At 33.2% G+C, this 11258-nt stretch overlaps 2 protein-coding genes across 9 annotated transcripts in view; one reads left to right on the forward strand and one right to left on the reverse strand.

Annotated features, from left to right (window-relative positions):
• LOC106066092 (uncharacterized) overlaps window positions 1-5379 on the forward strand; it is a 45950-nt gene extending 40571 nt beyond the window's left edge. For all 6 annotated transcript variants that reach the window (XM_056025917.1, XM_056025918.1, XM_056025915.1 and 3 more), the window contains exon 13: window positions 504-5379. In XM_056025917.1, coding sequence (XP_055881892.1) covers window positions 504-581 — 78 coding nt within the window. In that variant the 3' untranslated portion in view covers window positions 582-5379. The remainder of the gene's footprint in view (window positions 1-503) is intronic.
• A 1341-nt stretch (window positions 5380-6720) lies between these two features.
• On the reverse strand, window positions 6721-10946 carry LOC129925720 (uncharacterized). Of its 3 annotated transcripts, none has more exons than XM_056025923.1 (4): window positions 10827-10946; window positions 9621-9697; window positions 9132-9289; window positions 6721-8297 (listed from the first exon to the last, which is right to left on the reverse strand). In XM_056025923.1, exons 2-4 carry the CDS (start codon window positions 9682-9684, stop codon window positions 7938-7940), a joined length of 582 nt encoding a protein of 193 aa, XP_055881898.1. In that variant the 5' UTR covers window positions 9685-9697; window positions 10827-10946; the 3' UTR covers window positions 6721-7937. The 3 variants fall into 3 exon arrangements, with proteins under 3 accessions (XP_055881898.1, XP_055881896.1, XP_055881897.1); XM_056025921.1 differs by lacking the exon at window positions 10827-10946 and adding an exon at window positions 10547-10783; XM_056025922.1 differs by lacking the exon at window positions 10827-10946 and adding an exon at window positions 10377-10520.
• Between the last annotated feature and the right edge of the window lie 312 nt (window positions 10947-11258).

Here is an 11258-nt window from a genome sequence, read left to right on the forward strand (position 1 = left end):
TATTTTATAAGTCAATTTCTTTCAATGTTTGTGATCTTTTCATAATTAGAACATTTTTTTTGGCTTGTATCTTACACCTAAAAATGCTAAAAACATTATTAAACTTTTATCATTTGAATTAAAATCATATTTCTATTTTCAATTTTTTTTTTACATCTGACAGCTAATAATTATAATTAAAGGAAAATTCTCAATCCGAGATATTCACTTCAAAACTAGAAATGAGGAAAAAATGCCAAAATATCAGAAACTTAAATTTCAATCAGATTTGCACATGGGAAATAAATTAATTAAATTATAATTTCCCAACTGCAGCCTCTTTTTATTTCCTGCTAATGTCTTGCAGGGGCAAATTTCAATTCATATTTATATACACATCATAGATAATATGAATGTATGGAATGGGTTAAAAAATAATATTGTAATATTTCTATATGACTTGTATTTTTACATTTAACTTTCAGTTATTCCTTTTGAAAGTTTGTATTTTTTTTCCCTCACAGGCTACCAATGTCAATATTGATCCTTACAAGGTAGTCAGAAGTATACAGGAATCCTTAAGGAAGAGATCTCCAAGATAGTACTATGTTGGTGCAACACTATGAATCAGTCAAAGAGAAAAAGTAATAGGCTTCAGAGTTTACATTCCTTTCAAGTAGCACTTGGTCAAGCATGTTTTGATGGACAATGAACAATCAGTAATGGCTGTGTGAAGTCTTGGATCTGATATTTTATGTTTTAAAGCTACTGTGACACTTATATTGATTGACAACTGTAACTATTATATATCTAATGTGTCCATTATAATGTCTAATTAATATGTATACATAGTGGCATTTAAAGATTGATTTTAAGTATTTAAGCCCAAAATATTTTTTATGTGCAGCTCTGAGAGCTAAAAAGAATTATAAAATTTGCGAAATAATGAACGAATTCGGTCTAAATCCTAATTAATTTTACAATCATTTTCTATTTCAAGTGTTTACTTAAGTTTTGTCGTAATTAGCCGCATCCAATCAACTGGGACAACACAAATGTATCATGATCGAAGTTAATTATTTGATAATGGTTAACATCAAGCATTTCTAGGTCAGTGGAGACAACTTTGTCAGAAACATGACCACACATACAAACTTATAGTAGACATGTACAGACACGTTGTGTTGTGTTGAGACAAAATGAGCTTCTAAGCAGGAAGATGTGATAATGTTGTTTGTTAGTATACAAACATGACAGCTCTCAAGTGTTTGTATTTTCATACAGAACAGTAAAAAGAGCAGGTCATATGAACTATCCTGTAGGCTTTTTAATCGATTAGTATTTAAGATATGGAACTTAGTAGATGGTTTCATCATATCCTGGTTATATATACATGTATATATTCTATATATTGAATAGGCTTAAGTTAAAAAAAAAACCTAGCTCATTTGATAGCAATAATGAAAGAGTTCCTTGCATTATTTGAATCAAAATAACATTCCTTCATTCTTGTATCTTCATTTCATTTTAAATTTCTCAAAGCATTGGTATAGTTTTAAGGGGAAAACAAAATTTTTAAATGTCTGGATTTTTTTTGTTTGTTTCATTAACATTAAGATATTGTTTTATTCAGTTTAGAGCTAGAGCTCTTCAGAAGCCAACATTTTTTTTTTATTTGGTTTAGAGCTAGAACTCTTCAGAAGCGAAAAAACTGTTTTATTGGGTTAGAGGTAGAATTCTTCAAAAGCCAAACAATTGTTTTATTCGGTTTAGAATTAGAACTCTTCTTCATTGCTACCCCTGGCTATAGCATATTGGTATAAAGATATACTTCTAATATAGAATAATATATTCTTGAGTCATCGTCTCTATAGAAGAAGCAACATAACCATAAATAGTGCCATTCATTATATATTTAAAAGTTTAACGTGGAGAGTTTTATCACTTTGTATTACTTGAATCAGTATTTTGTCTTTTTATTTTATTAGTATTCCTGATGCAGAATTGAATTTTGTTTGTCAATCTAGTCTAATCTTCAAAGTACTGCAAAAGATCAGCATTGGTTACTCAATTTCCCCACTGGAAGGAGTAACCCATTAATGTTAAACATTTTTTAAAATTTGTATAGCACATGTATCATGCTTATATCTTGTTCATTGCAATCTCTTTTGTGGGAGAGGGGGGTATCTGGGAGAAGGTTTCAGTGCTACCATTAGGCGCTCAGCAAAACAATTTGGCTCAGTCTGGATTCCAACTCAAGCACCTCCCCCCTCCCCCCCACCCCCATAGGTAGCCAAGCCACACATAACCCAAATTAGATGTTCTTTTATGCTGTAGCTGCAGGGGTGTTTACTCTATCATCCTTCTTTCAACCTTGCCCTTGTGGTCACTATTTTTGCTGACCGTTACATTTGGCACCTGCTTATTGGCTGAATCATTTAGAAGGGGAACCAAAGCCTTTTGGATCATTTTGTATTGAAAGTTAATGGGTTTTTAATGTTATACATTTCCTAGATTAATTGCCTTTATAAGCTTTACCATATCCCATCTACTATACAGTTAGAGCCTAAGCATATGTCAAGTGCTGGATTTTTATTAAAGACTGTTTCAGAGAAGATGGGTTTTTATTAACACTGACGACCCCAGCTAGAACAATGAAAACATTGAAATAATTGGACCCTAATAGCATAGTCATTGACACTATTAAACTTCAATCTTATAACGGTACTCATTGGAGAGATTTTAAATGCAACTCACACAAATACTTTCAGTAACCCAGAAAATGTGTTCTAAATTATTCCTATGAAATACATCTACATGGAATGGGTTGCCTGAGCTAGCCAGGAAAACCAGTGACTTGGCAGAATTTAAGTCATTGGTTAATATGCATGACGCGTAGGACGTAATCATCTTCTTTTTTTGAAGTAATGTCTGTATTATATAAGATAAGAAGATAAGATAGTTTGAAATTTTTTTTTTTTTCTGGAAGGGGGAGAGAGGGGGACATTCTGCTGTTTCAGAACCTTTGTCTCAAATTAACATTTGATTTTATGTTTGCTGTTAGACTATAATAGACATTAGATTAGAATTGCAATCTGTGGAATCGGAATGACCCAATGTTTGTTTTTATCTATAGCATTGATTGTTTTCTCTTCTATTTCTTTGTGCCATAAAACAAATTGAAAGATGATGTTGAAATTTGTGACTACATTGAAGTATTACATTTGTAGTTGTATGTATACCATCAAGATGATTAGTATTAGTCATGTGACTTGTTTTTTTTTGATGTTTCTTCCTATTTCAACCAATAAAAAGTAAAGCTACCTCCCTTACTGTTTCTGATTATAATCTCCCAATGATCAACTCTCTACCTATTCTATAAGTCATCAGCCCTCCACCTATTCAATTGCTCTGCAAGTTATCAACATTCATTTCCTGTAGTTTTCCAAGATAGCCACCCCTTTACCTATTCTATTGTGCTGTCAATTATTGCCATGGCATTTAGTAACTATAAGCCCCAAGTTTTATTACTTAAGAAAATGTCAGTGACATTTTGGCCATTCTTGCCCATCCATTAAACATCTTTCAATGGCATGAAACTTGAGGAGTTTCTGATTGTAATACATTTACTCAAAGCTTGCATCCTTATTGACTCCTCTGCTTGTGTTTAGATAGGATGCCTGGTTGATATTATTATCAAGTTCAAAAAAATAGTCAAAGGATGATGGAGTTATTATGTACATAATTAATTTATTCAATTTGTACACTTGTACCCAACTTGTATGACTAGAATGTGTATTATTATTGATAACTTTCAATGTAACATGATTTGTTTTCTTGACCTATTTAGTGAACTCAAGAGCAATCACTGGCTTTGTTATGTTGAAGCACTGACCTCTATATCAATATTTCTGACTGCCTTACACAAACTTTTTATCATATCATGTAGTTAGTGCTGATCATATGTGTATGGTTGATTGATTTTGTCACATGCACAGACCTAGATATATAGATCTATAGACTAGACAAGGCTTATTATTTGTAATCAAATTAAAAACAAGTTTTAAAAAGATAAAAAAAAAAAGGTAATTTCTTTTTTCTTTGTAGTTTTTTTTTCCTCGCTGGGATACTGGTAATGTTCATTTTCTTTTAAGATTTTGACAAAAATCTTAAATCTAATAATATAAAGTGATGTCAGCCAAATTAAAAAGATATTATTTTATGATTTCCAATGAAGTAATTAAGAAAAATATAATAACAGTAAAACAAAGAATAGTTCCTTCTTTGTTCTAGTATGGATCAAGGCTACGGGAATTGTGTTGTATTTAGATTCTTAAAACGATCATAAGTTTTCTTTTGTCTTAAATGTTTTGAACACTTAGATCTAATGCCGTATTAAAATAGTTCAATAAAATTGTCTAGTTTATTCTATTTATCTGTGTCTCTGCATATACATTCAATAGTTTCATACTTTATGTTGGCTAGTATTTTACCCATGAATAAGTAATATTCTATGCCAGTTTGTACATAGGTCAGTAATCTTTGTTTTGTTTCAATTAAACTCTTAGAGATATTTGTTTTCTAACATCACATTCGTTTTGCTGAATGTTCTATTAAGTATTAAACAGATGTTATTTTATACAGTGAAACCTGATTAACAAGAACCATGGCTTAACAGAATATTTGATATTGCAATGCCAAGATGTAAATCTTTTTAAAATTATATTAGTACATTGCACAACACATTACTAACACATCTAAATTACTGTATTGCTACACTTTCACTCTAGCAACACACCATGTTTTAAATTTTCAGTAGAATTGTCAAAATTTTAATTTTCTCATGCCTGACACATTGTTGTAAAAAAGATAACTTTTTTTACTTTCATGCTTCAAGCATGCTCAGTGCACTATGGTCCAATCTCTTTTGTGGACCCTTAAGGGAGGGGGGTATCTGGGAGAAGTTTTCCATGCTGCCTTTAGGTGCTCAGCAAGCACAACACAGCTCAAGTCAGGATTTGAACTCAAGCCCCCCTTGATAGATAGCCAACGAGGTCTATGCCACTCACATCCCAATTTCTAAGAACAAAGTCTGAATGGAGTGTGAATGTTTAATAGCATTAACCGAGAGACCATGCTGGATATGGTTTTGCAATCTTTGGTTTTGAATCTAAGACTGTCAATCTCTCTTCCTTTATGTCACTATATGTCTCTGTATTCAGTGTCTTAGCTTTGAAGACTTTGTCTCTAGCCATGGTAGTGACTTTTTGTAAGTCATTCTGTATCAATCAATGTTTGTTTTCTTATTTTTGTATATAAGAGGGCTGTGAATGTAACTCACTACAAAAGTATTATGCATTGTTTTAGAAATGACAGAATAAAACAAAAATGATTTTTTTTTTCCTTCTTGATTCTTGGTTATTCTTCTGTTGATATCTTTCAGCAATGAGCATTTTAGTGGCCAAAAGGAACAAGCCTCTGTTGGCTTTTTGTGCAGTTTATCAGTCTATCAAGATGAGATCTCATTAACACAGCACTTCTATATAAAAAAAAATATAGAAGTGCAGATCTTAGAGAGGAAGTGGAGATGGATTGGTCACACCCTTAGAAAAGATACCAGCAACAGAGCTAGGCAGGCCTTAGAGTGGAACCCCCAGGGAACAAGACAGGCAGAGGAAGACCAAAAAGAACATGGCGACGCAGTGTACTTGAAGAAGCAGAGAAGACCGGGAAGAGCTGGGACACCATCAAAAAGCTAGCAAGAGACCGTGGAGAGTGGCGTGTTTTTGTCGAGGCCCTATGTTCCATTAGGAACTCAAAGGAGTGCTGATGATGATGATGAACACAGCACTAATGAAAATCTGATTTTACCATTTACTTCGGTAGTGCTCAAAATAGGTGTAAAAGCAACTTTTGGTCAATTGAAAGTGAACCTGTTATTTTCACCATTAATTGTGAAAACTTTATATAAGCATGATATATTTAATGAAGATTTAAAAAGACTTAAGCCAGTATAAATCAAGTGTAGGCCTATACTTCATAGTGATAATTGGGAATCAGAGAGGAAATAATCTGCTTTTTGTAACATTTATATATAAATATATATATATCTAAGGAACATTAGATATTGATGGTCTTCTGAAGACATGGACATGATATTGTATCAGAGCTGCAGTCATTATTTTCAGGAGGGATGCATTCAATGTGGTTGCAAGCAGAGATCTAAGCTTGGCTGGGTTGATGAAAAATTTGGTCAAGTGATTCTACTTGAGACAGGTTTAAAAAAAGAGATAGCCTATAAGTTTTAGAAATAATTTTTTTTCTGCAAGTTTTTTTTTTGCATTCTCCAATGGAATGTTCTGTACTTCCCTCTACCTTGGACTTAATGTCCCATTAATTCTAGTAGGTCTTTGCTGTACATCTTCCGTGGAACAATTTTAAAAAGTGTTGCTCAATTATCAAACTGAAACTTAAAACTCTGCTAAGTCATTGATATTTCTGGCTGATTCAGGCATCCTATTTCATGCTCTATAATGGCACTAGGGAAGACAAAAGTTCTTGTACAAATTTGTCCGAGCATATGTACTTTTATCCACACCGCGCCTGTTCCACTGAATATTCATCATTGTTGTACTATTTGTGAAATGGGACCAAAACCCTTTTGAGAAGTTTTAATATTAAAACCTGGTGTTGAAGTTTTATTTGTTCCTAATATGTTTTATAAAGTGGAGAAAAATCAACTTTATTTTGTATCAAAATTTATTTATCAACATTGTACAAGTCAATCTTAAAATATAAATAATCTTTGCAACCAACAGTTGGATCTAGTGTGTACCAAAGTAAAATATCCACTCATGGCTAATGAAAGCACAGATCACAAGATCTTTGTTTCCATTTGTTGCTGTGCAAAACGATATCAAAGTTCTGTAAAAACTTTATTTTTAGAATTAAAAATGTACTTGAGCAGTATGTCTGCAATGACTTTGTGAAACTCAATGTTCTATAGATTGGCTGTGTCAAATAGCTATTGGTATTATTGAGTTCTATTATATATCCAATAGCTAGGAAATTGGCAAAAAGCTGAAGTAATGCCAATAGCTATGTAATAGCTGGGATATGTCCAATTGCCACAAGAGACACCTAGAGCTCCTTGAACATGACCACCAAAGGCATCTGCTCCCAATATTAAGCGTATGCTTGCAAGACTACCTAAGACTACCTTACAAATAACCAGGTAGGGTAGAGCTCTGTGTGGACAGTGTAGAGGTACATCTGTTTGACAACTGCGCTGAGATATTTTAGGTCAGACAATTAATCCATACGGGGGATGGAAATGTTATCTTTTTAGGTGAGATCAACTCAGGCACAATTCTTCCCTCACAGGAATAAAGGATAACTGCTAGTTGACCTCTGGAGAGACAGCTGCAGAGATCTCATGAAAGTTGTAGGACTCTTGCTGAAGACAGGCGCAGAAGATGAAATGAGAACTTACTAAGACCTCCTGTGTACTATGGTTTTATTTGCATCAAAAGTGGCAAATTATGCAGGTTGCAACTGCCTGCATAATCACATGAAATTAAGCACAGATTTGTAAGATTTTGAATAAAAAACAATGCTTTATTATTATAGTACACCATAGCTAGGAAATATCCAATAGCTACAATAGCTAGAGTATTCCATAGCTAGTGACGAGAATCTTTTATTGTAAGTATTAACAATTAGATGGGATCTTTTGTAAGCAGTATGGGTAATCAATGTCCAGTAGTCAATCACTTTTGTTGTATCCTTGTACACAGTAATAATTCACTTGGTCTCTCTTGTACATATTTGTACATTCAGTGAGGTTCTGTTGTATACACTGATACAGACAGTAGGTTTTGGCCAAATGCATTAGCTGCGTCCTTATTTTATAGAGTTTTAAAAAATTCTCTATGGTAAAGCCACGTTTGTATTTCTTATCAAGAATGATCCTCCATTTCAAAAGAATTAGGATTTCTTAGAGTTCTTTTTGGCCTGGTCTGGAAAATTAAATGCTTCATAGATTTTTTTCTTTTGTTGGATCTAGCACAATGTCGTAAGGTTCGAAGCTCATATTTTGTTTTAGATGCAATCAAGATTTCATCTGAGGAGAATGCTGGTAATGATACTGGTGTGATCAAAGGGGGCATCTCTTGTTGGCATTTTGCTGCCAACTGACAATGACAGTCAGAGTCGTACAGAGGTTTGTGTTCAGCTTTCTCTGGATGAACATTAGCTTGCAAAGTTTTAGATTTGTCTAGAAGTTGGTCGTGATGTTTCTGTATGATAGCCAACAGGTTCTGTTACAAAAAAAAAAAAAAATCTGATTAGAACTAAAGACATTTCAGTGTAAATTTAAACATTTAGAAGTATATCAATATTGCATTTATCATAAAAACAAATTAAAAAAAAAATAAAGATAATAGACTAGACAAAATGTTATAGTTCATGATCATTCCCCCAATGGAGAGAATTTTCTTTCTGACGAGTCTGAGATTTGACATATGTATGTATAGCTAAAAATGTACATTTCTCTTTTGTTAAAGAACTAGAAATGTTTTCCTAACTTAGACTATGAACATAGAATCAATATTTATAAATACATTGATCAGTGTGTCTATTTATCTAATCTGTATTTTATCAATCTACTTATCTATATGTTAATCTACTTTAGTATGTGAAGTTCCCTTTTTCAGACATCGTTTTATATAGGGTAGATGATGTAAAGGTCGTCTTTATGTGACCTACGGTTAACAAGGATGCCATGTGGTCAGCAAATGACCAACCGCTTTTACTTTTCCCCAACTAATGTCAGTTACCCAACAGATTCGGATGGACTCAAAGCTGCCCTAAAGATTACAAAAATAAATAATCCCAGTCTTAACCAAGATTCAAACCAGGGGAAATTAGTTTGGAAGACAAGCGTTTACCACTGCACATCCATTAATCTACCTATCTATCTGTATTTTATCAATCAATATATATCTATGCTTATCTACCTATCTAGATGTATGTACCTTTCAATATATATATATATATATATATATATATATATATATATATATATATATATATATATATATATATAAGAGAGAGAGAGATTTAGATATAGAGGTTTTGCCTCATCAACTTACATTCCTTTCTCTATATGCTATTTTTAGCAAAGTCTTATAAAATTGGATGAGATTCTGATTTGTGTTCATCTTTTGCTCTAGTCTGTCTAGAAGAAAACCATCACACTCAAGAGCCTGGAGGTAAACATATCTTTTCATGTCCCAATCACAGGCACTCTCTGGAGGAAACGAGAGAAAAAGACAATCTATAATAAGTATCAATTTTTCTATCAATATAACAACAAAAGATTTTAATGTATACTGTGCTGTACAGAGATGTAGACTAATATCCCTATAAGTAAAGAGATGGAAAATTAAAACTAAAACCTCTGCTGCCTTTGACACTGAAAGGGAGTCAATCCTTAGGAAAAAAATCAGTAGCTTATGACAATTAGGCAGAATGAGTACATAGTATTACACCCTATCAGATTCTGATAACAAACAAGTAGCCTAGTGGCTTACTAGATCTAGGCTTATATGTGTGTGTATATAAAAATATCACCAACATACCTAGTCTGTCTATTTGATGGTCAATGACATACTCCATAGTTGTCAAAGTCTGAAGATAAGTCATGGTACTTTTCAACCTGTAAGGAATATAGTATATACATTTGAATTAGAAACAAACAAAATTATTTTCAGTTGCAGATGATATGACACAGAACAGAACCCCCGAGATAAATGCATTTTGAATTTATTTTCTTTGGTTGTAATGTGTTGATTAAAAAAAAAAAGGGGGAGGGTCTTCTATCAGGTAAGTAGCCAAATGAAAGTTACTTGGACATAGATCTAGACAGTCTAGAAATAGTCTAGATCTTGTCAAATGTGTATCAAAGAACAATAAATAAAACATGGCTGCAAAATAAATTTATTTTTAAAACAATGATGTAGCCAATTCGTTTTACAAAGTATAGGCCTCACAATTATTCATTAGGTAATATTAGTTGTTATTAAACAAGATTTAGTATTATCAACATTCAATTCATTGGGGTAGTTGAAATGGTCCCCGATTGATTTTTACAATAAAGGGTTTATGGGGAAAAAAATCTAGATCTATAGACCCATATGCCATATTATATATAACAATTTAAAGCAACGCGCTCCTCGCCGTTATTGGTTAGGTTTATTTATTTTCGTATTACTGCATGCATGACAGGTAAAACTTTCACTATGAGTAGGGCTAACTCGAAAAGTTAAATGACAAAGAGTTGGACTAGAGTAAAGTACATTGCATGTTATCATTGTGTAGTTTATGAGTCAACTTACACATTCAGTGACATTCCAATACACACGGATATCTTGTGTTTGCTTTTGAAGTTACGCTTGACCTACTTAGCCCAGAGCGGTAGTACACACTTTATTCAAATAATTGTCTTCCTGGTGTTAAATCATGAATATATCTACATATTATTAATGAAGCACTTAGATCTACTTACTTAGGCATCCTTGCATTAAACATAACGAATACAACACGACGTGTAGATTTAGTTTTGTTACGACAAATCAACACACCGCTAGTCTAGAGTACTCTAGAGTAATAAACTATTATACAAAACACCGGGCGTGTGTAGTCACAGTTGCTTTGACTGTAGTTTCTAAAGTCGACTACACATTGCCTCTACTTATAGTGGCTATTGTGGATCGTCTAGGGCTAAAGTTCGAAGTCAAGGGAAAGGGGAAACAGAGAGGAGGTGTAAAAATAAAACAAATACAAACCGTGGAACAACAACAACAAAGAAGAAAAAAAAAAAGAGGCTTCAATAAAAACCAAACAGTAGCCTCGATCAGCTGTCGGTCGCCACGCCCCCTTTATCTGTAGATTCAACTGCTTAAACTAGTCAACATCTCGTGCTAGATATTAAATCTGGACTTTGTCACGTGAACACTCCGACCCGCCCCCTTTTCTTAAGAGTGTTATTGAGGTCATTTTAGCATCAGGGGCGTAGCATCAAACCTTCTGGACAACTTAGAAAAATCTATATATATATATTGCAGCATTTCTTATACCATATGCTAGGACTAATTCGTATAAATGCTCATTCTTCTACAGAGTCATTGGAGCATGAAATGGTCTGCCTAAATCAGCCAGAAAACCAAAGGCATAGTAGATTGAAAGGGCTCTTTAACAAACATGCCGTAGGCTACGTC

This window comes from Biomphalaria glabrata, chromosome 4 (assembly GCF_947242115.1).
Source record: "Biomphalaria glabrata chromosome 4, xgBioGlab47.1, whole genome shotgun sequence".
In the NCBI taxonomy this organism is placed as follows: domain Eukaryota; kingdom Metazoa; phylum Mollusca; class Gastropoda; family Planorbidae; genus Biomphalaria; species Biomphalaria glabrata.

Bases quoted from the DNA above. Each gene is read 5' to 3' on its own strand.
- LOC129925720 (XM_056025921.1), bottom strand. From the start codon at position 10,569: ATGTTTAATGCAAGGATGCCTAA. The intron at 9,698-10,546 runs GTAAGTAGATCT...TATTCCTTACAG, and splicing joins TTTAATGCAAGGATGCCTAA to GTTGAAAAGTACCATGACTT. The intron at 8,298-9,131 runs GTAAGTTGATGA...TTTTTGTAACAG, and splicing joins TAGCATATAGAGAAAGGAAT to AACCTGTTGGCTATCATACA.